This window comes from Pristiophorus japonicus, chromosome 4, assembly GCF_044704955.1.
Source record: "Pristiophorus japonicus isolate sPriJap1 chromosome 4, sPriJap1.hap1, whole genome shotgun sequence".
In the NCBI taxonomy this organism is placed as follows: domain Eukaryota; kingdom Metazoa; phylum Chordata; class Chondrichthyes; family Pristiophoridae; genus Pristiophorus; species Pristiophorus japonicus.
This window is the reverse complement of record NC_091980.1, coordinates 298,099,150-298,125,585: the sequence shown is the minus strand read 5'-3', so window position 1 is coordinate 298,125,585 and position 26,436 is coordinate 298,099,150. Positions and strand designations below refer to the sequence as shown.

At 44.0% G+C, this 26,436-nt stretch overlaps 2 protein-coding genes across 5 annotated transcripts in view; one reads left to right on the top strand and one right to left on the bottom strand.

The window, feature by feature from the left end:
* Positions 1-2,486, bottom strand: part of adck1 (aarF domain containing kinase 1) — a 905,505-nt gene extending 903,019 nt beyond the window's left edge. For 2 of the 4 annotated variants that reach the window (XM_070879622.1, XM_070879626.1), the window contains exon 1: positions 2,164-2,228. The gene's annotated coding sequence lies outside the window, so the exon portion shown is untranslated. Of the gene's footprint in view, positions 1-2,163; positions 2,229-2,415 lie in introns of those variants that run through there. The other 2 variants (XM_070879623.1, XM_070879625.1) reach the window with 2 other exon arrangements.
* A 224-nt stretch (positions 2,487-2,710) lies between these two features.
* Positions 2,711-26,436, top strand: part of snw1 (SNW domain containing 1) — a 47,268-nt gene continuing 23,542 nt past the window's right edge. Inside the window, exons 1-8 of the mRNA XM_070879619.1 lie at positions 2,711-2,776; positions 10,777-10,930; positions 13,246-13,407; positions 14,400-14,495; positions 17,385-17,491; positions 22,810-22,914; positions 23,301-23,370; positions 26,291-26,356. Coding sequence (XP_070735720.1) covers positions 2,763-2,776; positions 10,777-10,930; positions 13,246-13,407; positions 14,400-14,495; positions 17,385-17,491; positions 22,810-22,914; positions 23,301-23,370; positions 26,291-26,356 — 774 coding nt within the window. The 5' untranslated portion in view covers positions 2,711-2,762. The remainder of the gene's footprint in view (positions 2,777-10,776; positions 10,931-13,245; positions 13,408-14,399; positions 14,496-17,384; positions 17,492-22,809; positions 22,915-23,300; positions 23,371-26,290; positions 26,357-26,436) is intronic.

Genomic DNA, 26,436 nt, shown 5'->3' with positions numbered 1-26,436 from the left:
CACCCGTCACGGCTCGCCAGATCAGGACCTGGACTAGCCAGGACCCTGTGCTAGCCAGGACCCTGTGCTATCACTAGTAAAAAGCTGCATCCTTAATGGGAGCTGGTCGGCTGTTCCCAGGGAAATGCAAGATGAAATTAAGCCGTTTTACCGACGCAAGGTTGAAATATCCATCTATTCGGATTGTCTCCTATGGGGGAAATCACTTGGTTTTGCCAAAAAAAAAGGCAAGGAAACGTTTATATGTGACCTACACAGTACCAGGCAGTCATGATGAAGGCTATTGCCAGGTCGCATGTTTAGTGGCCCGGCATTGATTCGGAATTGGAGTCATGCACTGTACCACTTGCTCACAGTGAGCAATGCACCAAGGGAAGCTCCACTGAGTCTGTGGTCATGGCCCTCCAAACCGTGGTCCACGGTCCACGTACATTTCGCTAGCCCCTTTCGAGGAAAGATGTTCCTTGTAGCAGTGGACGCTTACTCTAAATGGATTGAATGTATAATAATGTCATCATGTACATACACTGCCACTATTGAAAGCCTCCGGGTCCATGTTCGCCACCCATAGTTTGCCCGACATCCTGGTTAGTGACAATGGACCATGTTTCACCCGCTCGAAATTCAACGAGTTCATGACCCGCAATGGCATAGAAATATAGAAACATAGAAAATAGGTGCAGGAGTAGGCCATTCGGCCCTTCGAACCTGCACCACCATTCAATAAGATCATGGCTGATCATTCCCTCAGTACCTTTTTCCTGTATCAAGCATGTCAGGTTTGCCCCATTTAAGCCCACATCCAATGGTCAAGCGGAATGGGCAGTCCAAACTATCAAGCAGAGCTTGAAACGTGTGACGGACGGTTCCCTGCAGACCTGTTTATCTCTGATTCTGCAGCTACTGGACGCGGTTCCACTGCAGAATTGTTAATAAAGAGAGCACTCAAAACCAAGCTCTCCTTAGTCCACCCGGATCTCAATGATCATGTAGAAACCCGGTGTCACCGGCATAATGTGTACCACGATTGCACGGCTGTATCGCGTGACATTGAGGTTAATGACCGTGTTTGTTCTTAATTACAGTCATGGTCCCAAATGGGTTGGTGCCACTGTTTTATCCAAGGAGGGGAATAGAGTGCTTGTTGTCAAACTTGTGAATGGACAAACGTGCAGAAAGCATTTGGATCAGACCAAACTGCGATTCACTGACAACCAAGAACAGTTTGAAGTGGACATTACCATCATTGATCCATCAACACACACCCAAACAGCAACTGACCTCGCTATCAACCACGAGGATGAACCCACCATGCCCGACAGTCCGATCAGACCAGCTGCGCTACAGTGCAGCAATGATCCAACCAACTCACCCATGCCAGGACTTCAACTCAGGCGATCAACCCGGGAATGTAGAGTCCCGGATCGCTTCAACTTGTACCCAAGACTTTGTGGGGGGGGGGGGGGGGGGGTGATGTTATGTATGTAAACTTCACTAGTGTCTAAGACATGCCACCAAGGGGCACACCTGTTGAAGACCCAAGGGTTACCTGCACACCCCGGGCAAGCAGATATAAAAGGCAGTTTAACAGGCTGCTTCCTCACCCTGGAGTTACATTAAAGAGACCAAGGTCATAACAGTTTGAGCTTATAGTATACAGTCTTGTGGAGTTAATCTGAACATAACAGAAGGTTTAATCCACCAACACTTTAAAAGAGATTAATATTACAGTGCAGTGATCATTCAGAGATAAACAAAATGTATGTAACTTTTGCAGCAGTGCCTAGATATTAGTGCAACCAAGATCTTACCCTGAGGCTCGGTTATACAACTTGTAAGGAACTGCTCCCTCTTACCACATGTTGTGCAGCCCATTTCTAAACATTATTTCCCCATGTACATGGTTTTATAATAAGTGACCCTTTCTCAGCTAACCTAAATTGCCATGTTGTAAACTTTACATAACTGACATGTCACTCATTCACACAGTTGAAACTTGTCCTTCACTTAACTTGCATGGCCACATGCCTAAAGAAAGTGGTCAGTGCAGCACAGAATATGGCCAATACCATATTCAAAAGCTGCGAGAATGATTCCCTTGCAAGCAAGCATTCTGCGCTTCCTGAAAATGGCATTAGCAGCACCTCCCATCCCCACACTTACCGACTTCTGTCAACAACCACCTTCGCCCTCTGACAGAGAAGCTCCTGCTCCTCCTCCCCCTGGCCCGTGATCATCATAGCCTCCTGCAAACCGCGCCAAGCCGCATGGAACTTGTAGTCACTTCCCGCCGTCCTTTCCGTCCATAGCAACGGTGAGCGGTGAGAGGAAAAACTACACCATCTCTACCTGGTGTTAAAAAACGAAAGCCCAGCGCTGTTTTTAAATTTAGTTTACTAGACGCGCATCACTCACCATGGCAGACCCCCATCACATAGCTTTCTATCGGGAAAAACGTTGTCAACTGATGCAGAATGTTCTGGAAGGACTACGACTCCCAGAACGCTTTGCGGTAGAGCGGCTCACGAAGCGGTTCGGCGGCGGGGCGTGACGTCAGACGCAGGACCATCAAAGGGGCCGCCGGGGAGCGTGAAGTCAGACGCGAGAACATCAAAGGGGCCGCCGGGGAGCGTGACGTCAGACGCAGAAACATCAAAGGATGCCGCCGGGTGAGTGCGTGACGTTTCACGTGAGCGTCAAAGGGGCCGCTGCGCGTTGCGGCGTGATGTCAGACGCACGGCGGCGGCAACTTCCAAGAGAAAATGGCGTTGACGAGGTTGGTGTTTTCTTTATTTCTGTGAGTGTTCGGCCGTCGGTTGGTCCTGGGTTGCCCGCGCACCGCAGGACCTTTCCTTTTTTTTGTTGTTGTGAGGAAAACACATTCGCGCGCAGACTGATCGGTGTTTCTGGAATGTTTCTGTCGCTCCATTCGGGATTCCCACTAGGCCCAATGAAGCCTCGGCTTTGCCTGACTGAGACTTGCCCCCACCCGCCTCAATCAGAGCTACAGATTTGAGGAACCCTACCATGAGTGTGTGTCAGGGGTGCAGGTGCAGGTGCAGGTGCCCTGTGCTGTTGCAATTGCTTGAAAAGTTCATACTTTTGAGTCACTTTTATTCCTTGTTTTATGACAGCACAGCCTGGGGGGGGGAAATGTAAAGAGACTGTGAAGGATTATTGCCCCCATTGAGTGGGGGTTTTATCTGGGATGTGGAGTTTTTATTTTGTTATTTTAAATGTTGTCAAACTTTTAGCAGAAACTTGAATAACAAAATGCAACCTCCTTTGGTGCTTTGTGTACAAATCCTATGAATATCTCATTTATTTGCCATGTAGAAGTGTTTTACTGATTCACACTTTTTATGGTTTGTTGGTTACTGAACCAATTATGATGAGGTGTGCAATATCTATGGTGTTACCACATAGTTGCTGCCATGGTAACCACCCCCCCCACCCCCCCCCAAACCAAAAAACGTGCACCCATCTGAGATTGTTAAAAATGAAATGTCATTCTTGTTTTAAAATAAAGTAATAGAAAAATTGCAGGGCCATGGGGAAATAGTAGGTGTGTGGGACTAATTGAATAGCTGTTTCAAAGAACCGGTACACATGGACCGAATGGCCGCCTGTGCTGTTTGATTCAATGATTCAAAACACAGTCCAAATCAGCAATGACCGGTAATTGTACTGGAGTTGGGATTAACATATAGAAATGTGTATGTTCTTTTGTATGGTAGTAGTAAATCAAACATCATATCCAGGCCAAAGCTTCAGCGTGGATATCTTGTAGGTTGCCTGCAAATTTCCTCTGAGCAGCATTCAGTGATGTGCTCTAGGGTCTGATAAGGAGCTCCACAGTCATATGATGGGGGTGCTTTAATCTTTCACCTACGGCTAAGGTGGCAGCATCTACCATGACCTGACGGTTCTGAGGCGGTTGATGGTTGTCCACTGTTTGTGGGGAAGGTTTGATCCGCAGCTTGTACTGTGGGGTCCTCCTATAAGGAATCCATTCCGTATGTTGCAGTTCTTCCAAGCATTTGTGCATGTTATGATCTGATGTCGGGATGAGAATATAAAAGGATGGGTGCTGTCCAGTGGGTCTCAACCTGAATCCTTCCCCATCAAAACTGATGGTATCATTGCACCTAACCTTTTGGCTATTTTCCTTGCGGCTTTTCCATCTCAAGGATCTGTCAATCTATCCCGCGACGTAGAAATCAAATACCAACTAGATGGAAAACTTTTCAACCTTAAGACGCTTACAAAGACGAAAATTTTCGCCACCATCATTGGTGATCTTTAGTATGACACAATTGTGGCTCATTCTGCCATTGATCTTCAAATGATCCTGGATATCTCAAATGAAGCCTGCAATCTAGTTGGACTCTCTTATTAATGATTTCAAAACTGAAGTGCATTATCAACCTGCACCTGACATTCTGGCTTCTCTCTCATCAATTATCATCAATAGAATGATTCTAAACAATGTGGATAATTTTACATACACTGGTAGCTATCTATCTAAGACTGTGACCATCGATGAGATTGAGCAATGCATAGCAACATTAGGAACAGGAGAAGCCATTCAGCTTCTCTCTCTGCCTCTCTACCTCTCTTTCCTCCTTTTAAAGCCCTCCTTTTAAAGCACTCCTTAAAACCTGCCTCTTTGATCAAACTGTTAGCCATCTGCCCTAATATCTCCTTATGTGGCTTAGTGTCAAATTTTGTTTGCTAACGCTCCTGTGAAGTTTTACTGCATTAAAGGCGCTATATAAATTGTTATTTGCTCCGCCATTCAATTAGATCATGGCTGTTCTGTACCTGAACTCTCTCTCACTGCCTTTGTTCCATATCCCTTGGTACCATTACTGAACAAAAGACTATCTATCTCAGTCTTGAAAACTCCAATTGTCCCCCAGCATCCACAGCCTTTTGAGGGAAAGTTCCAAATTTCTACCACCTTTTGTGTGGCAAAGTGCTTCTGATTTGCCCGAGCTCTAATTTTAAGAGTATGTCACCCTTGTTCTTGATTTCCCCCGTCGGAGGATAGGTCTGCAGTTGCCTGGTTTCTCTCTCCTCCTCAAATAATGGAGTGACATTAGCAAATTTCCAATCTAACGGCGCAATTCCAGAATCCAAGTATCTTTGAAAGATTACGACTAATGCTTCTGCAATTTCCTCACTTACTTTTAATGTCCTGGGGTGGAAGTGTGTGAAGGGTTATGGGGAGCGGGCAGGGCGGTGGAACTGAGCCCAAGATCGGATCGGCCATGATCTTATTAAATGGCGGAGCAGGCTCGAGGGGCCAAATGGCCGACTCCTGCTCCTATTTCTTATGTAAGCAGCAACAACAAATGTCCCAAGGAGCTTCACAGGAGGGTTGTAAGAAAAAATGTTGACACTGAAACACATAAGGAGAAATTAGGGCAGATGACCAAAAGCTTGGTCAAAGAGGTAGGTTTTAAGGAGCGTCTTAAAGGAGGGCAAAGAAGCAGGGAATTCCAGAGCTGAGGGCCTCGGCAATGGTGGTTAAGCAATTTATAATCGGGGATGCTCAAGAGGGTGGAATTAGAGGAGCGCAGCTATCTCTGAGGGGCTAGAGGAGATTACAGAGATAGGGAGGGGCGAAGCCATGGAGGGATTTCAAAACAAGGATGAGAATTTTGAAATCGAGGCATTGCTTAACCGAGAGCCAATGTAGGTCAGCGAGCACAGGGGTGATGGATGAACGGGTCTTGTTGCGAGTTTGGATGCATGCAGCCGAGTTTTAGATCACCTCTATTTTACGTAGGGTAGAATGTGGGAGGTACTAAGGAGTCTGTTGGAATAGTCAAGTCCAGAGGTAATAAAGGCATGGATAAGGGTTTCAGCATGCAGATGAGCGGGTCGGAGACAGACGATGTTATGGAGGTGGAAATAGTCGGTCTTAGTATTGCCGCAGATATGTGGTCTGAAACTCATTTCAGGGTCAAATATGACACCAAGATTGAAAACAGTCTGGTTCAGCCTCAGACAGATATTAGGGAGAGGGATGGAGTTGGTGGTTAAGGGACGGAGTTTATGGCTGGGACCAAAAACAATGGCTTCGGTCTTCCTAATATTTGATTGGAGAATATTTCTGCTCATCCAGTACTGGATGTCGGACAAGCAGCCTGCCAATTTAGAGACCGTGGTGACGTAGAGCTGGGTTTTGTCACCATACATGTGGAAACTGACAGTGTTTTCAGATGATGTCTCCAAGAGGCAGCATGTCGATGAAAAATAAGAGGCGGCCAAGGACAGATCCTTGGAGGACACCAGAGATAACGATGCGGGTCTTGGAGGAGAAGCCATTGCAGGTGATTTTCTGGCTACGATTAGATAGATAAGAATGGAACCAGGCGACAGTAGTGCGGGTGGAGGAGATAGGGAGAGGGGTTTCAGAAGACAGGTAGCAGTAGAGAATAGAAGCCGGGGTTTATCTTTACATTCCAGAATATTTCTGGAATAGTGAGCAGTTTTGGCGATGAGGCAGGACTGGATAATGCTCTATGTGGTCCAGCCCGATCTGGCAGTGAATGCTAAACCAGTTGTCCCCCATATATGTTCAAGCCTTAAAGGAAATTCAGTGAGTGAAGATGAGGGTTATTCCTTGGGAACGGCCAAAGTGAGAGAGTAATTCTTTTAATAGAGTATCAAAAATGGTGAGGGTGTGGTTGAGCAGATTTTGGTAGCTGTAGAAATGTCGTGGTGAATGGAGGGCCAAACGCTGGACAGTTGTGATTTTATAAGGGCAGTTGTAAGAGAGCTAGGAGAGTGTTTTTCCAGGGGTGGACACAGAAGGAAGTTGGCAGGGGGCGGTGGGGGGAATAGGAGGAAGTGGTCAGAGATGGCCTTATCTGCGATTGACACGATGCGAGTCGCGAGGCCACAAGAGATGACAAGGCCGAGGGGTGGCCGTGAATACGGGTTAGGGAGTTTACATCAGGTCATCAAGCCATCAAGGTCTTGGAGATTTTTCTATTTTTAAGTCTCATTATTTACTCTCTTACCATTTTGTTGCTTGTATTGAATACAGCAATTTGCTCCCCTTGATTTATTAGTTTCCTTTTTATCGCTGTTATTTTATTCTCTGCCTCTACTGTGAAAATGGACACAAAGTACTAATTTAATCAATTTGCCATGACCTTGTCTATTACCGTATCACCTGCGTGTGTCTTTATTGGACCATTTGCCACTCTCGTACTCTTAATATATTTCTAACAGCTTTTACTGTTCGCCTTTAATTGCTTGCAAGTTTTTTTCATATTCCCATTTTGCAGCTCTTAATATTTTCTTGTGTCCCTTTTGACACTTTCTATATTTCTGTTTAGTATGGCTAGAGGATTGATTAACGGGCAGAAAACAGAGTAGGGATAAACAGGTGATTTTCAGGTTGGCAGGCTGTAACTCGTGGGGTGCCGCAAGGATCAGGGCTTGGGCCTTGGCTATTTACAATCTAAATTACTGAGATGAAGGGACCAAGTGTAATAAGGACATAAGAACATAAGAAATAGGAGCAGGAGTAGGCCATTTGGCCCCTTGAGCCTGCACCGCTATTCAATAAGGTCATGGCTGATCTGATCGTGGACTCAGCTCCACTTCCCCGCCCGCTCCACATAACCCTTTACTCCCTTATCGTATCTATGTTTGCTGACGATACAAAGCCATGGGAAAGTAAGCTGTGAGGAGGGTTCAAAGAGCCTGCAAAGGGATATAGACAGGTTAAGTGAGTTGGCAATAAGGTGACAGATGGAGTATAATGTGGGGAAATATGAGTTTATTCACTTTGGTAAGAAGAATAGGAAAACAGAATATTTTTTAAATGTTGAGAATCTATTAAATATTGGTATTCGAAGAGATTTCGGTGTCCTAGTACAGGAAACAGAGAAAGTTAGCATGCGGGTACAGCAAGCAATTAGGAAGGCAAATGGCATGTTTGTCTTTATTGCAAGGGTGTTGGGGTACAAGAGTAAGGAAGTCTTACTACAATTGTACCTTGGTAAGACTTCACCTGGAGTACTGTGCAGTTTTGGTCTCCTTATCTGAGGAAGGATATACTTGCCTTAAAGGTGGTACAACGAAAATTCACGAGATTGCTTCCTGGGATGAGAGGGTTGTCCTATCAGGAGAGATTGAGTAGATTGGGCCTATACTCTCTGGAGTTTAGAAGAATGAGAGGTGATCTCACTAAAACGTATAAGATTCTGAGGGGGATTGACAGAGTAGATGGCTGGAGAGTTTAGAACAATAGGGCATAATCTCTGGATTAGGGGCCGGCCACTTAGGACTGAGATGATGAATTTCTTCACTGAGAGAGTTGTGAATCTTTGGAATTCTCTACCCCAAAATGCTGTGGATGCTGAGTCATTGAGTATATTCAAGGCTGAGATGAGGTCGAAGATCAGCCTTGGTCTTATTGAATGGTGGAGCAGGCTCGAGGGGCCGTATGGTCTACTCCTGCTCCTAATTCTTATGTTCTAATGTTTCCAGTCCACTGGATTACCACTTCTCTTGTCATTTGTGTCACGTCCTTTAGTTTTATACTGTGTCTTACTTCATATAGAATCATCAAATGGTTACAGCACGGAAGAAGGCGATTTGGCCTGTCGAGCCCGTGCCGACTCTCCGCTTGCCCCACTCCCCCGCCTTTTCCTCGTAGTCCTGCAATTTGTTTCCTTCAGATACTTATCCGTGAAAGACAAAATTGAGTCTGCCTCTACCACTCTTTCAGACACTGCATTCCAGATCTTAACCACTCACTACATTAAAAAGTTTTTTCTTGCATCTCCTTTGATTCTTTTGCCAATCACCTTAAATCTGTGTCCTCTAGTTCTCGACCCTTCTGCCCATGGCAACAGTTTCTCTCTACTCCGTCCAGACCATATGTTAACCATGGGTGCTTGACTATACTTGGAACTTTTGCTCCTATGGGGTATATATTGTTCTTCTGTTTTTCTGTTGTTTCACCTGTTAACAGCTCGGCCTAGTTAAACATGTTCAGCTTACGTCTCATTCCTTCGAAGTTAGCCTTTAAGTTTAAAACCTTGGTTTGTGTGTGTTCTTCTTCTCAATCTTAATGTCAAACTCTTATCATGTTATGGTCACTGTTTGCAAGATCCTCCCTTACTATCAGATTATGAATTCATTCTGGCCTGACTCGTTACTCATTTCTAAATCTAGTACGGCCCTTCCCTGTTGTTTCTAAAACACGTTTAAGAAAACTGTCCTGGATACATTCTCGAAATTTATTGCCTTTCAACTTGAGGTGTTTTGCATCTCTGTCTATGTGAAAATTAAAATCTCCCATTATAACAGCTTTGCCAAATGCTTCTCTGATCTCCTTATTTATGCAGCCTACTGCCATATTTTAGCACTTTCTTGCCCCTTGGCACTGAATTCACACTCTTTCCAAATTCCCGTTTTAAAGTCTTCATTCTTTTCAGTTCACTCACCTGGCTATGCTCTGTGCTCGAGCTCTCACGCATTAACTTTGCCTCAGCCGCTTTTGGCCACTTGAGGACCCGTGTTTTTGATGAAGAAAGGGACTGGGATGTATCTGTAAGGAATATGGTTTACAGGTCTGTTCTTATTGACGTTCTCTCAACCTGACTCTACGGCTCTGTATCCCGAGTTACTTACACAAGACATCTTGAGACTCTTGAGTACTTCCACCCACATTCCTTATTGATTAACAAGGGAATTCCAGAGCTTGGGGCCTTGGCAGCTGAAGGCACGACCACCAATGGTGGAGCGATTGAAATCGGAGATGCTCAAGAGGCCAAAATTAGAGGATGTCTCTGAAGGTTGTGGGGCTGGAAGAGATTACAGAGACAGGGAGGGGGGGAGCCCATGGAGGGATTTGACTACAAGTATGAGAATTTGAAAATCGTGCTGTTGCTTAACCGGGACCCAATGTTGATCATCGAGCACGGGTGATGGGTGAATGGGACTTGGTGCGGGTTGGGACATGGGCAGCAGAGCTTTGGGTGATCTCAATTTTACTTATGGAGGGTGGAATGTGGGCTCCTCACGTGTTCCTGCCAGCCAGGAACACGTGAGGAACCTATCTAACGCAAACTGTGGTGATCTGTGTGCATGCTGGGAGTTAACCAGTTTGAACCAACTAAGATTGTCAAAGAAGGGAAACTTAGACAAAGGAACAATTGTCTCTCTGCTGTGACTAAACCGTCCACTGGATTGTCTCTCGTATGTCCAATTTGTGGAAAAATATGTCTATTGGTTTACAAAGCCATCTAAATGCTCACCAAAGGCGTGGCGAATCTTAGATCTCATTTTTTGTTACGGTGAGAAGCAATCTTACTCGATTTATTGATGTTGAAAATTTGATAAATCGCTGATCAACGTAATTTGTACTAGTTGTTCTACAGTACAGGATGTTCACAGGATTGAAATCGTTCCAGGAATGAGCTCCTGCTGAAATCTTTTAATTGACCTGTCAGTCCACCAAGCTGTCGTGGCTTTCTGTCACTGTCATTGTAGCCCATACCTACCTGCCGCTCTGCTATGCCTTGTCTCTGGTGCAGTACATGTCTGTGAAAAAGAGTGTGTTCTTTGAGAAAACAACCCAAGTCTGTCACCTCTTGCTTCGCTGTACCCTCTATCAATGGTTAACTGTGCCTCTGTACCGGTCATGGTTCCACTTTGGTGATTGTGGAGATGCCAGGGTATCCTTGCCTTGCTCCTGTTGAATGAAAGGGTTGAAATAATGTAATTTTTTTTCTTACTTTCCAGTTTTTTGCCTGCACCGACGCAGCTGTCCCAGGACCAGCTGGAAGCTGAGGAAAAGGCTCGTTCCCAACGAGTTAGACAGACTGCCTTAGTGGCATCGCGGAGAGAACCTCCACCGTATGGGTATAGAAAAGGATGGGTTCCTCGCTCCTTGGAGGTAACACCTACAAAGTCTTGGCATGAGCGAATCTCTTGTAATTTATTCTATATTACTCTATTGATCCGTTACATGCTTAAACTAAATGTTTAACCATAGCACTTGGTATTGTGAATTCATATACTCAATGTGGAGAAAGTGCATCTGTATCTTTAGCACTATCATGTACCGCGATAGTGACTGAATATCTCTCAATAAATTCCATATTTTTCAAAGAACTACCACAACTTATCGCGGGGGGGGGGGGGGGGGGGGAATAAACCTCAAATAGCATGTTTATATTAACTGTTTAACTGGTTTAGTGGACATGACTTGGACATGTTTTGAGGTTGGCTGCCAGTGTGCACTAGGTAGTCATGTCGCAGCACATAATAACATACAGCGCTGGAAATGCACAGCACGTTTGTCAGTGTTTGAAGAGGAAAGATATTAACATTTCCGGTGTAGACTATCAGAATAGATGCTGACAGACTTGTTGTGGGTTTCCTGCAATTTATCACAGACTTCGAACATTTGCAGTATTTTTGTTTTTACCTTTGCCCAAAGCTGGGTCTTGTTTATAGCAGATTGGGTAGCTGATAGTGTAAAAGTACAAAACTGGAAGTCATAATTTAACACGGAAGTCCTTTGTGAGAATTAACACTGATAATCAAAGCCTCATTTTTTTTATTATTCCTTCATGGGGTGTGGGCATCGCTGGCAGGGCCAGCATTTGTTACATAAGAACATAAGAAATAGGAACAGGAGTAGGTCATATGGCCCCTCGAGCCTGCTCCGCCATTCAACAAGATCATGGCTGATCTGATCTTGGACTCAGCTCCACTTCCCCGCCCGCTCCCCATAATCCCTTATTGTTTAAGAAACTCTCTATTTCTGTCTTAAATTTATCCAATGTCCCAGCATCCACAGCTCTCTCAAGCAGCAAATTTGTTGCCCTTGAGAAGGTGATGGTGAGCCACTGCCTTGAACAACTGCAGTCCGTGTGGTGACGGTACTCCCACAGTGCTGTTAGAGAGAGAGTTCCAGGATTTTGACCCAGCGACGATGAAGGAACAGTGATATAATTCTGAGTCAGGATGGAGTCTGCCTTGGAGGTGATGCTGTTCCCATATGCCTGCTGCCCTTGTCCTTCTAGGTAATAAATGTTGTGGGTTTGGAAGGTGCTGGCGAAGAAAGCGCTGTGATCTTGAGCTTGCTTTCAACCCTGTTGTTGCAGTACAGTTCTGGTGAAATGCTGCCCATTCACTGCACTTGTATTGACAAAAATCTGGCCAGTACTGCAGCTTGGTTGACATTTGCCAACGTGGTTTAATGGTACTTGTAATATGTGTGAAGGGTTACTTGCAGCCCATTCCCCCTCATCTGTGGACTGCAGCAGAGCTGCTGCTCCATTATTCCATGTATCTGTGGGTCTGAATTCCGAGCCCATCGGGTCTGGGGAGTGTGTGGGCGGTGTGGTTAGAAAAATAATTATCTCAAATGCTGCAACAGGTCTTGTGGGAGCGACTGTGAGAAAATCAGTGCTCAGCATTCTGACACTGAACAAAATGTGGTGCTCCTGTTTGTAAGTGCAGCCCCTGTGCATTTGATAGCACTGCCAATTAACCACTGGTTTGCATTGTTCTGAATGCAGCAGAGACCCTGGGGCTCCTGATCTTCAGCGTCACTTGGAACTCCCTGTTTCTCCTAAACTCACTCAGCAGGTTGAGTGCATTGTCACGCTTTTGCCTTATCACAAAGCGGCATCATAAGAGGCTGACCCAGCTCCCTGTTCCTGCCTAGAATCGGATGAACCTTTTTATATACAACTTTTTTCATGCAAAGAGAAATATAGTGTTGCCTCAGAAGGCCTATTCAAGGCCTTGAGCAGAGATGTGTCCCCATTTTCCAAATAAGCCTCCCAACATACCTACAGGAGACGGGGCAGCAGTCCGTATATAGACACTGGAGATCAATGTGCAGAGGCTGCATTGGGGTCACTCTCTAAAACGCTGCGAGTAATTGTGCCTTAAAGTTTGTCCTCTTGAAGAATCTGAGGACTTGGACCAGATGTATAATTATGAGAATCTGTAACAATTGATGCCTGGGAATCTAGCACCAGTTAACCTCTAAACAAACCTTTCCATGTGCTGTTAGTGTAGTATTTTACAAAGATGAATGTGATTTTTTTTTTTCTAAACTAAATACAATCAAAAAAGTTGACGATATTACATATAATTCAGATGGGCAATATGACTTGGCCCTTGGCCTGAATGTGACTTTGGGTTCTGGTACTCTTGGTGGTGGTGATTTGGTCTTTGTTTTTGTTTCTCTAGGATTTCGGCGATGGTGGGGCTTTCCCAGAGGTCCACATGGCACAGTTTCCATTGGAAATGGGCCGCAAGAAAAAACCATCCAATGCACTGGCAGTTCAGGTGGATGCAGAGGGAAAGATCAAATTTGACGCTGTTGCAAGGCAAGGACAGTCGAAAGACAAGGTACGGCAACATGTATCACAAAACCAGTCCGATTGTTTTCCACTGACCTGATAAATTGCCCTGTCTTCTATTTCCAGCAGTGGAATTGCAGGCTTGGAGTGCCATCCTAGGACTTCCTGGTGTTGTGAATTAATGCTCCAACGCTCGGATTCTTGTGCTGTCCCAAATAGCATTCTTTAACTTGTGCCGTTGTTGTCAAGGTGGGGGGGGGATTCTACCTTTCATTAGAACGTTTGCTGTGCAGTTCTGAGGCAAACTCAAATTAATGGCCCGTATTTTCCGGTAGGTACGAAGTGCGTATGCAAGAAAACTCTGAACTTGCGATCTATCGGGAATCTTGACGGATCGTAGCCATCCCCGGGAAAAGAGCATCCACGGGCAAAGAGTTGGGCAGCACATGCCGGTGACATTCTTACGCCTGGCAAAAGCAAGCGTAAAGGCCTGTTTTTCCCAGCGTAAGAGTTTAAAAAATTTTTTTTTTATTTCAATTATTTAAACATTAAATAATTTACGGTTATTTTTAGCCCCTTTAAAACATTTACATTTATTTTTCAGAAAATTAAATTTTTGTTTTTTAAATGTCTGTTTAAATTGTATTTTAATATAATTTTAAATATGTAATGTTTTTTTATTAGGTATGTAAATGTGTTTTTTATGTGATCCCATTCAGGCTTATGGGAATACTGTATGTACAGAATCCCCATAAACATGATTGGGTATCTCCCTTCTTTCATTGCGCACACGTGATCACAGGGCACTTGGGAACCACATGGCACCCCTGGGATACGTGGGCCTCTAAACATGTCTACGTGTAGAGGCCCGGAAGTGTGAGTCTCCGTGGAACCCGAGGCAGGTAGCGCAGATTTTCTTTGCGGATCGGAGGCATTTCCCTCCCCGGTAAGCCTCCGACCGCAAATTCAGGCCCAATGAGTTGCGTGTTTTTTTAATGATGTATATTTGAAAATCAGTGTTTGTTTTTTTTTCCTATCCAGGTTATATACAGCAAGTTTACAGATCTGATTCCTAAAGAAGTCATAAATGAAGATGATCCAGAGCTACAGAGACCTGATGAAGACAGTATAAAGGAGGTACGTTATTTTATAACTGTGTTGGTATCTATGAGGTGCGTTACTGGTTTGAGGGATATTATTGTGAAATGGTGAGGAATCTGATTGGCGGTTTGGAAAGGCGAGTCAGGTGGGCTAATGGTTTTCTGGCCAAACCATTACTTTGTACATTGTAAAGGAGGCATGTTCATCAAACTGTTGAAAAACATTGGAATTTGCGCCGAGTTTTCTGTACTCACAACATTTCTAACAGGACACTGTAAACTGCCTGTGTTGATGAATGTACATATTACATAGATTGCAAAGGATGTACGGCACAGAAACAGGCCATTCGGCCCAACCAGTCCATGCCGGCGTTTATGTTCCGCTTGAGCCTCCATCCCGTCTTTCCGCATCTAAATCTATGAGCATAAGCCTCTATTCCCTTCTCCTTTTTATATGCTTGTCTAGCCTCCCCTTAAATGCATCAATACTATTCGCTTCACCACTCCCTGTGGTAGCGAGTTCCACATTCTCACCAATCTCTGGTTGAAGAATTTTCTTCTGAATTCCCTATTGGATTTCTTAGTAACCATCTTGTACAGACGGCCTCCCCACAAGTGGAAACATTCTCTCTCTCTATCCACTCTATCAAAACCTTTCATAATTTTAAAGACCTCTATTCGGTCACCCCTCAGCTTTTCAAGAGAAAAGAGACCCAGCCTGTTTACCCTTTCCTGATAGGCATACACTCACATTATATACAAGATGGTGATGGATTTGGGAGAAAGACTTCTGAATATTGCTCCACATGCCATAGCCTTTAAATAGATCATGACAGTTGACATAATAAAGTTGAATGAGAGCGATCTATCCATGGTTGGCTCTGGGTCAGAAGGTTCTGGGTTCATAACCATAGTTAATAGTGAATAATCAAGGCTTATCGGTACTGAGAGAGTGCAATCATGTTGGAGGTGATTCTTTTGGATGAGATGTTAAAGCCAGGCCAAGTCTGCTTGTTCCAATAGTCGGGTGGAATTACAGATCCCACGGCACTTTTTGAGGAGGAGCAGAGATATTCCTTTCTTGCCCAAGCCACCAAACAGATTAACTGGTCATTTTTCTCAATTTCTGTATGTGGGACTTGGCTGTCGTGTTTCCCTGTATAACAACAGCTTATATTTGTGTAGGACTTTAAAAATAAAAAATAATAAACCTATGTGGAGAGTCACATGAAAAACGGATGCAGAGTCGGGAAGGGTGGGTCAAAGCAATGGGATGTTGGGGAGATATGAAAGGAGGAGAGGCAAGTGGAGAGATTGACGGATTTAGGGAGCGAAGTCCAAAGAGTAGAAGCTAGATGAGTGAAACCCCTCTCACCAGTGGTGGGCTGAAGGAAGGAAGTGGCTATGGAATGTCCTAGGATATGAAAAGTCATAAATATGAAAGATATAAATGCATTCTTCTTCTACTTCTTGCTGTTTATGTGGTGCACTTTGTTCCCCCTGTGCAGCACCCTGGGGCATTTTGTTAGATGATAGGTATTATGTTATTGTAAGCTGTGCACAAAATGGCTGTCTGTTCATGTTCGTAGCAAGTCACTGCACTCCAAAATGTATTGAGCATTTTGAGATATTTCAACATTCTAAATCCAACATAAAATGGGCATCCATGTGCTATAATTAATTTGGGTGTGTTTAAGCATGATCTGCACACATGCACAGTATGGAGGGCGAGTCCAGGCTAATTGGCCCAGAGAGACACATGAAAGAATATATGCGAGTTAAACTTTAGGTTTAACACTGCTAGAGTCATTCAGTCCATCAAAGTCCCAGGTTCAGTCCCTGATCAGTGCTGAATTGATTAAGCTCATTTGGCATAGTATAATGGCTGCAGCATCATTTTTCTATAGTAAGCAAAACCACTGTTCTTCCATTCCTGGTCTCCATCCTGTGACACCTGCTGTAAAGTGTGCATCTTTAGATGTTGGGTGGCGAGGTCTGTGATGTTAAATAGCCTGCTGATATTCAGTCAAGGTTCACACATGAATGACCACAGGAGCGAGCTGTCAAGAGGCCTACAATAAAGAAAGACTTGCATTTCTGTAGTGCCTTTCATGACCACTGGATGTCCCAAAGCACTTTACAGCCAATTAAATACTTTTAAGTACTTTTGTGAAGTGTAATTTGGAAATGCGCGGCCAATTTGCTCACAGCAAGCTCCTGCAAACAGCAGTGTGGTTTTAGTGATGTTGATTGAGGAATAAATATTGGCCAGGACGCCATGGAGAACTCCCCTGCTCTTCTTTGAAATAGTTCCATGCGATCTTTTACCTCCACCTGAGAGCAGACTTGGTTTAACGTCTCATCCGAAAGACGTCACCTCTGGCAATGCAGCACTCCCTGCCCTGGAGTGTCAGCCTTGATTTATACACTTAAGTCCCTGGAGTGGGACTTGAATCCTCGACCTTCTGACTTGGAAGCGATGGTGCTGTCAAATGAACCACAGCTGGCAAACGGTTAATAACTGTGATGAGAAAATTGGAGGAAAAAAGACTTTTAACATCAACGTGAATACTTTTCTCCTCGCCTTTGCTGCTAATCCTGTTCTCCAGTAGATACTTTATGTGCTGTTGGAAGCAAAACTGAAACGTTAGCACAGTCGGAAGAAAAACTCCTTTATGAGGATAGGATTACACCCTATCCATTGGGAACAGGCAGCTTCATATGTTCTGTGACATGTTTCTAACAACTCCGTTTTAAAACTAATCTAGTTTGATGGTTGACATTGCCTTGGGTAAAACAGCCCATTAGTCCTTGAAAATGAAGATTAAAGGTAGAATTGCTTGCATTGTTGGAACATTGATCGTATAAAACCTAGAGGTAGAGAAATGCATATTAACCTGCTAAATTCTCATTATTTTCATTACAGTTGACCGAAAAGACACGTTCAGCTCTTGAAAAACAAGTTTCACAGAAGGTTGCAGCAGCCATGCCTGTTCGAGCAGCTGAGAAACTAGCCCCTGCACAGTACATCAGGTTAGAAGGGTCACTTGAGCAGTATTCATGTCTTGGATGTCTAAATTGACTTTTAGAATGAGCGCAGTGTCCTAATAATCAGTGCAATCTAGTGTGTAGTGCTTTGCAGTGCTTGGATGTAGTGTCTGATTGCACAGTTGCCCCATATGGTGAGCTCTGCTCCGTTATCAGAAGGTGGTAGAGTGCAAGCTTGAGAGTGTTTCCCTTTCAAGGGGAATGGACGAAATCCGGCAGATGGATTCCTCCTGGGATGTTGTCGGACTGATGACAGCAGCCACTGTTGCTCCAAATGTTCAACCGTTTATAGCTGATCGAGCTTCTGTTGGCTCGAAAACATTGACATCCAACCAGCCGCCCACTCTCAGCTGGGGGATGTATGTTGCAAAAAGACCTAAAGATGAGATGTAATTCCTCTTTAATCTGGGGCCATTGGCTGATTCAGAACAGGACACTCTTGCTTGCCTGCATAAGTTTTGATCAGTTTAGTAGAATGATTTTACACACTATGCAGCTTAGGCTGGCGGAGGGGGGATAGCTGATTCCCAAAAAAGAAATAACTTCTTTTTTTTTTAAAAAACAAACTAACATGAATTATACCTCCACTCCATCCTTGTTTTCTAACCCACGATGCTTTTACCTAATAAAAATCTATCGCTCACAGTCTTGAAAATTTCACTTGATCCAGCATCCACAGCTCCAGATTTCTACTACCCAAGTCCTGATTCCATTCCTAAATGGCCTAGGTCTAATTTTAAGATTATGCCCCTTGTTCTGGATTCCCCACCAGATTAAATACTTTTGCTATATCTACCCCCTCGAACCTCTTTATCGTTTTTTAAAATTCTCTGCGATCAGCCATCTAAACTCAAGGGAATACAACCTGTATTTATGCAACTTGTCCTCATACCTTAACCCTTTAATCCCTGGTATCAGTCTGATGAATCTGCACTGTACCTCTTCCAAGATGGACTTATTTTTCCTGAGATGTTGTGCCCAAAACTGAATGCAGTACTCCAGATGGGGCCTGACCAAGACTTTGGTACAACTGGTAGCTAACAGAAATCACTGGTCCACCAGCATAACAGAAACAAGGTGCTTCCAGAACCTAGCGCAAATGTCATCAAAAGGGCAGCACTGTGTTAAAATGATCTTGAATCTATCCTGCATGTCTTACAAAGTTTAACTCCATACGCTGCACCTGTCACATTGTTGTAAAATGCCAACTGTGGAGTGGCTGTACGTCCATATTCCCCACTAGGAAAGGGGCAATCATTTAAGTTCATATTTAAATTAGATCAGTTTAGTTATTCAAATGTTTAGCACCACAGCAGAGTTGCACTCACGATGAATAAAGTAGAGATTGGGCATGTGTTAAACCTTGTGTCTGACCACTTTTACACAGTGTATACTATATTTGAGTGCCAAATGGAGCGTGGAGCGTTACTGTTATTTGTTGCAATTAAGACACTTCACGTTCCCCACAGTTAATCCATAGACTCAACAACAACAACTTGAATTTATATAGCGCCTTTAACATTGTAAGATGTCCCAAGATGATTCACAGGAGTTATCAAACAAAATTTGACACTGAGCCACGCAAGGAGAAATTAGGTCAGATGACCAAAACCTTGGTCAAAGAGGTAGGTTTTAAGGAATGTCTTAACGAAGGAGAGGTTTATCGACGGACTTCCAGAGCTTGGGGCCTTGGCAGCTGCAGGTATGGCCATCAGTGGTGGAGCAATTAAAATTGAGGATGCGCAAGAGGCCAGAATTAGAGGAGCACAGAGATCTTGAAGGGTTGTAGGCTGGAGGAGGTTACAGAGATAGGGAAGGGCAAGGCCATGGAGGGATTCGGAAACAAGATGAACATTTTAAAGTTAAGATGGTGCTGGATCGGGAGCCAAGGTAGGTCAGCAAGCACAGGGGTGATTGGTGAACGGGACTTGGTGCAAGTAAGGATACATGCAGCAGAGATTTGGAGGAGCTCAAGTTTATGGAATGTGGGAGGCCAGCCAGGATAGCTTTGGAATAGTCAAGTCTAGAGGTAACACAAGCATGGATGAGGGTTTCCAGCAGCAGGTGAGCTGAGGCGGGGCGGAGTCGTGCGATGTTGCGGAGGTGGAAATGGGCGGTCTTGGTGACGGAGCGGATATGTGGTCGGAAGCTCATCTTGGGGTCAAATACGACACCATGGGGTGTTCAGGAAAGATAGGGAAGAAAAGATAGGTGGTAGTGTGGCAGTATTGGCTAAGGAGAATGTTAGTGCTAGAAGAGAGGATGTCCTGGAGGGATCAAGGATGGAATCTGCATGGCTACAGTTAAGAGTTGATAGAGGTGCCTTTGCACTACTTGGTGCATTCTATAGGCCACCAACTAGTGGGAGAAATATGAAGGAGCAAATTTGCAGAGAAATTAGAGATTCAACAACTATAGAGTAGTGATAATGGGAGACTTCAACTATCCTAATATGGACTGGGATAGTAATCGTGTAAACGGCAGAAAGGGGGAGAAGAATTTCTGAAGTGCGTTCAGGAGCACTTTCTTGATCAGTACGTTTCCGTCCCAATGAGGAAGGAGACATTGCTGGATCTGGTTCTGGGGAATGAGGTAGGTCAAGTGGAGCAAGTGTCAGTGGATGAACATTAAGGTGAACCTTGTGTATATATATATATAAGGTATAGATTAACTATGGAAAAGGACTGGGAGCAACCTAGAATAAAAATACTTAATTTTTAAGGAGGACACAAAAAATCTGCAAAAGGACATAGACAGGCTAAGTGAGTGGGTAAAAATTTGGCAGATGGAGTATAATGTTGGAAATTGTGAGGTCATGCACTTTGGCAGAAAAAAGTCAAAGAGCAAGTTATTATTTAAATGGAGAAAGATTGCAAAGTGCTGCAGTACAGCGGGACCTGGGGGTACTTGTGCATGAAACACAAAAGGATGGTCTGCAGGTACAACAAGTGATCAGTTGGCCGTTATTACAAAGCGGATGGAGTATAAAAGCAGGAAGTTTTGCTACAGCTATTGGTGAGGCCACCACACCTGGAATACTGCGAGCAGTTTTGGTTTTCATATTTACGAAAGGATATACTTGCTTTGGAGGCAGTTCAGAGAAGGTTCACTAGGTTGACTCGGGGATGAGGGGGTTGAGTAGGTTGGGCCTCTACTCATTGGAATTCAGAAGAATGAGAGGTGATCGTATCGAAACACATAAGATTATGAGGGAGCTTGGCAAGGTGGATGCAGAGAGGATGTTTCCACTGATAGGGGAGACGAGAACTACGGGGCATAATCTTAGAATAAGGGGCCGCCCATTTAAAACCGAGATGAGGAGAAATTTCTTCTCTGAGGGTTGTAAATCTGTGGAATTTACTGCCTCAGAGAGCTGTGGAAGCTGGGACATTGAATAAATTTAAGTCAGAAATAGACAGTTTCTTAAACGATAAGGGATTTTGGGGAGCGGGTGAGGAAGTGGAGCTGAGTCCATGATCAGATCAGCCATGATCTTATTGAATGGCGGAGCAGGCTCGAGGTGCCGTATGGCCTACTCTTATTCCTATTTCTTATTAATTTGAGGAAGGCAAATTTGAGTGGGATGACAACGGATCTGGCCCGGGTAAATTGGAATCAAAGATTGGCAGGCAAAATTGTAGTGGAACAATGGGCTGCCTTTCAAGAGGAAATAGTTCGGGTACAGTCGAGGTACATTCCAACTTGGGGGAAAGATAGGGCAACTAAAGTCAGAGCTCCCTGGATGATGAAAGAGATAGATTAAAATGAAGCAGATAAAGAGCGCATATGACAAATATCTGGTCAGGAATACATCTGAGAATCAGGCTAGATATAGAAAGTTCAGAGTAGGTGAAAAAGAAATTAAGGGGGATAAAGAGAGGGTATGAGAATAGAATGGCAGCTAACATAAAAGGTAATCCAAAAGTCTTCTGTAGGTATATAAATAATAAACGGGTTGTAAGAGGAGGGTTGGGGCCGATTAGGGGCCAAAAAGGAGACCTACGCATGGAGGCAGAGGGTATGGCTGAGGTACTAAATGAGTTCTTTGCATCTGTCTTCACCAAGGAAGAGGATGCAGCCATAGACATAGCGAAGGAGGAGGTAGTGGAGACACTTGATAGGATAAAAATTGATGATAAAGAAGAGGTATTAGAAAGGCTGGCTGCACTTAAAGTAGATAACTCACCAGGAGCGGATGAGATGCATCCTAGGATGCTGAGGGAATTGAGTACAAAAGCAGGGAAGTTATGATGAACCTTGAAAAAACACTGGTTCGACCTCAACTGGAGTATTGTTTCAAATTCTGGGCACCGCGAGGTTGCAGAAAAGATTTACAAGAATGATTCCAGAGGTGAGGGACTTCAGTTACTCTGGATAGACTGGAGAAGCTGGGATTGGTCTCCTTGGAGCAGAGAAGATTGAGAGGAGATTTGATAGAGGTATTCAAAATCAGGGGTCTGGACAGAGTAAATAGAGAGAAACTGTTCCCATTGGCAGAAGGGTCAAGAACCTGAGGACACACATTTAAGGTAATTGGCAAAAGAACCAAAGGTGACATAAGAAAAAACATTTTTACGCAGCGAGTGGTTAGGATCTGGAATGCACTGTCTGAAAGGGTGGTGGAGGCAGACTCAATCATGGCTTTCAAGAGGGAGTTGGATAAGTAGGTAAAAGAATAAAAATTGTAGGGCTACGGAGAAAGGGCGGGGCTGTGGGACTAGCTGAAGTGCTCTTGCAGAGAACCAGCACGGGCCGAATGGCCTTGTTCTGTGCTGTAACCATGCTATGAAGGTTGCGAACGGTCTGGTTCAGCCTCCGATAATTGCCAAGGAGCGGGATGGAATCTGGAGCTAGGGAACAGAGTCTGTGGCGGGGACGGAACACAATGGTTTCACTCTTCCTAATATTTAACTGGAGAAAATTGCTTCTCATCCAGTACTGGATGCCGGATAAGCAGTCTGACAATTTAGAGATGGTGGAGGGGTCGAGAGAAGTAGTGGTGAGGTAGAGCTAGGTGTCGTCAGAGTAAGTGTGGAACCTGACGTGTTTACAAATTATGTCGCTGAGGGGCAGCATGTAGATGAGAAATAGAAGGTAGCTATGGATAGATCCTTGGGGGACTCCAGAGGTAGCAGTGCGGGGAGCTGGAAAAGAGGCCATTGCAGGTGATTCATCTGGTATTTGGAATACAGTACTTGTCTTATTTCATTAATAGTAGTGTAATTTTTAAGAATTAAGTGTGCATCTACATTAAAATTAACCATACCAGCTGATTAACCTTTTTTGTTGTTCATTGTGCTCAGATACACTCCTTCTCAACAAGGTGTTGCTTTCAACTCTGGAGCCAAACAGCGAGTTATCAGGATGGTGGAAATGCAAAAGGACCCGATGGAACCACCTCGATTCAAGTAAGTGGATAGTAGTGTAGTGCACAGACTTTTTAATAGTGCAATTGTATTTTTTTAATGGTGATTCACATTGGTATTGCTGTTTTGCAACAGCTAGCATAACAGTCGAAGTAATGTTGTCATGAAATCTGTGCATATGACTTTCAAGGATCCCAACGTGACAGGCGATAGCCTGATGTATTTTGATGTGATCTAGCATTGGGCTATTTACCAGCCCCAAAGTATTTTTTTTAAATGGATAGTTTGGCAGATTTGCTTCCACGATTAACAGTGCACTGCGCTCCAGTACCGAGGCTGGCCTGTGGATCGGAAACCAAGTATGTTTCTGATTCTGCTTTTACTTCTCGGCGAATTCATTGTGACCGGTTCTGTCGTTTTTGTATTAGGATTAATAAGAAAATTCCTCGAGGTCCTCCATCACCTCCGGCACCTGTCATGCACTCTCCGAGCAGAAAGGTAAGAGAACGATCGACTAAAGCAAGGTAACAGTGCTTGCCAGTATTTCACTGATGATGCCACTGTTTTTTCCAACGTATTTAGACTTTCTTTAGTAACACAGCTTGTGTCTAGCTGTACTGTGATGTCTTCATCATAAGCTGACTTTAGGTGCCTCCGCAGCTCTGGCAATGAATTAAATCCCCATGCTAGAATTATGGCTTTGGTGCCATTCAAATGCGATTACTGCAAGTGTATTAAAACTGGCTGTGTTATTGTTTGGCAGCAAGAACATAAGAATTAAAAGTAGGCCCTGTGGCCCCTCAAGCCTGCTCCACCATTCAATAAGATCATGGCTGATCTTTGACCTCAACTCCACTTTCCCGCCTGATCTCCATATCCCTTGATTCCCCTAGAGTCCAAAAATCTATTTATCTCAGCCTTGAATATACGGAAAGAATCTGCATCCATAGCCCTTTGGGGTAGAGTATTCCAAAGATTCACAACCCTCTGAGTGAAGAAATTCCTCCTCATCTCAGTCTTAAATGGCCGACCTCTTATCCTGAGACTATGCCACCTAGTTCTAGACTCTTCAGCCAGGGGAAACAACCTCTCTGCATCTATCCTGTCAATCCCCCTCGGAATCTTGTATGTTCCATTTGAGAGAGCCTGATATATTTTGAAGTGATCAGACAAGACCAAGGTGAAGTATGTCGGGAAAGCCAAGTGATGGAGTGAAGACGGAGACACACACACTCCCACAAACACCAATATGATGATGACCAGATAAACTGTTTTAGTGATGTTGATTGAGGGATAAATATTGGCCTGGACACCAGGGATAACTCCCCTGCTCTTCTTCGAAATAGTGCCATGGGATCTTTTACGCCCACCTGAGAGAGGAGATGGGGCCTCGGTTTAACGTCTCATCGAAAGACAGCACCTCCGATAGTGCAGCACTTGCTCAGCACTGCACGGGAGTGTCAGCCTAGGTTTAAGTTCCTGAAGTGGGACTTGAACCCACAACCTTCCAACTCCGGAGAACCGTACACTGTTAACGGCCCACACTGCCCTACAAATTTCAGTGGAGAAATAAAATACAGTATAATCCCTCTGCAGCAAAGTAAAATGCGGCCCTGCTGTTAAAAACACTTGATTTTATTGGGAAACCTGCTGTCAATTAAAGTTTGCCGTGACATCCATCACCAGAAGAATCAAACTCCCCAGAAACTAATGTAGAACGACACATGTTGCCATGCATTCTAGGGCATCTTGGATTCAGATGTTGACTAATAGTGGTTATGTTACTGGATTAGTAATCCAGAGGCCTGGAATAATGATCCGGGGACATAAGTTCAGATCCCACCACGACGTTTGGGGAATTTAAATTTAATTAAATAAATCTGAAATAAAAACCAACAGATTGTCGTAAAAACCCATCTTGTTCACTAATGTCCTTTAGGGAAGGAAATCTCCCGGTTTGGCCTATATGTGACTCCAGACCCATAGTAATGTGGCTGACTCTTAACTGCCCTCAAAATGGCCGAGGAAGCCACTCAGTTGTATTTAAGAAGGCGGCTCATATTCTCGAGGGCAATTAGGAATGGGCAATAAATGCCAGCGACGTCGACTTCCCATTAGTCTTGGGTAATCCTTGCCACTGGACCAAGACCTAGCTCTGTCAAGCCCATGTGGTGGCTGGTGTGCAACGGCCACCACGCATTAAAAAAATCCAAGCACAGGCATCTTCCACCCTTTACGATGTAGTTTGGGACCTGGAATATTAAGTCCTTCATTGAAACACCTGTGAACTCATCCCTTTTTGGCGTGGAAGCAAGTCATCCTCGTTTCAAGAGACTGCCTATGATGATGATGATGATTGAATACAAAAAAATGCCATCTGAACCCCTGACTGTTTTTCTGCCGGTAATCCCTTTTTTTTTCAAAAGCTACTTCTGCCATTCCTTTCTCCTCTTCGTGTCATGAAAACATATTTTTTGGAATCTTTCATGCCCTCCAGTACCTTGTCCAACTGTTATCTCGAGAGTATCTAAAGGCTATTTTGATTATCTCCACTCAACCCAATCCTGTCTTTGGCTGCCATCCACAAGTACACTTATAGCTAAAGTTGCTGTATAACAGTCGGTGCGTCAGTAACTGGACTGTATTGTTCTCATGTCATCAAAGGAACAGAGACAGGTTAGGAGATTTTTACTTTGCGCAAAGCTGTCATAGTGGTGGAAGCGCAATCTATTATAACTTTTAAAGGGAAAGTGGATCGAAATGAAAAAAATAAATGCTTAAATGGTATGGGAAAAGGGGACTTAAATGTACAGCTCTTTCAGAGAGCTGGCACAGGCATATTGGGTCACATGGCCACCACCTGTGCTGTAAACTTCTACGATCATAAGCATGAACTCCAGCTGATTTTTATTTCTTTCTCCCTAATCCCAAAATACAGAGCCTGCTCCAGGAGCATGTACTCTCAGCTGACACTCCAGTCCAGAGATTTCTTGGTTGAAACCTAAACCCAAGGTACCACCTTCCTGCACGAAGTAAAGGATCCCATGGCACTATTCAACAGCAGGGATATTTCCTGGTGTCCTAAACTACTTCTTGCCCATCAAAAAAAACATTTAATTGGTGATACATTTACTCTGTGAGATCTTGCTGCCACATTTGCCGACATAACCATTTTCAAGTGACGGAACTACAAAAGTAATTGATGTGACGCTCTTTGGGAAGTCCTAGGGGTGTGATCTAAATGCACATTGGTTTGTTCCTACCTGAATTCTGAAACCTATAAGAATGCTGCCACAGTAATGTGTTTATTTTTTCAACACGGCCATGCTATGAAGGTGCTGAGAGCTTTCCTTTCCCTACCTCCTTGTTTGAGTTTGTTGGATTCCTTTAATGCAGCATTTGGATGTCTTTGTTTCAGATGACTGTGAAAGAACAGCAAGAGTGGAAAATTCCTCCGTGCATATCAAACTGGAAGAACGCAAAGGTAAAGAGACTCCGACCTTTTTTGCAATCTCTACAAAAATAATTTATTTATTTTAATTCTGGTGTTATTCTTTCCATTAT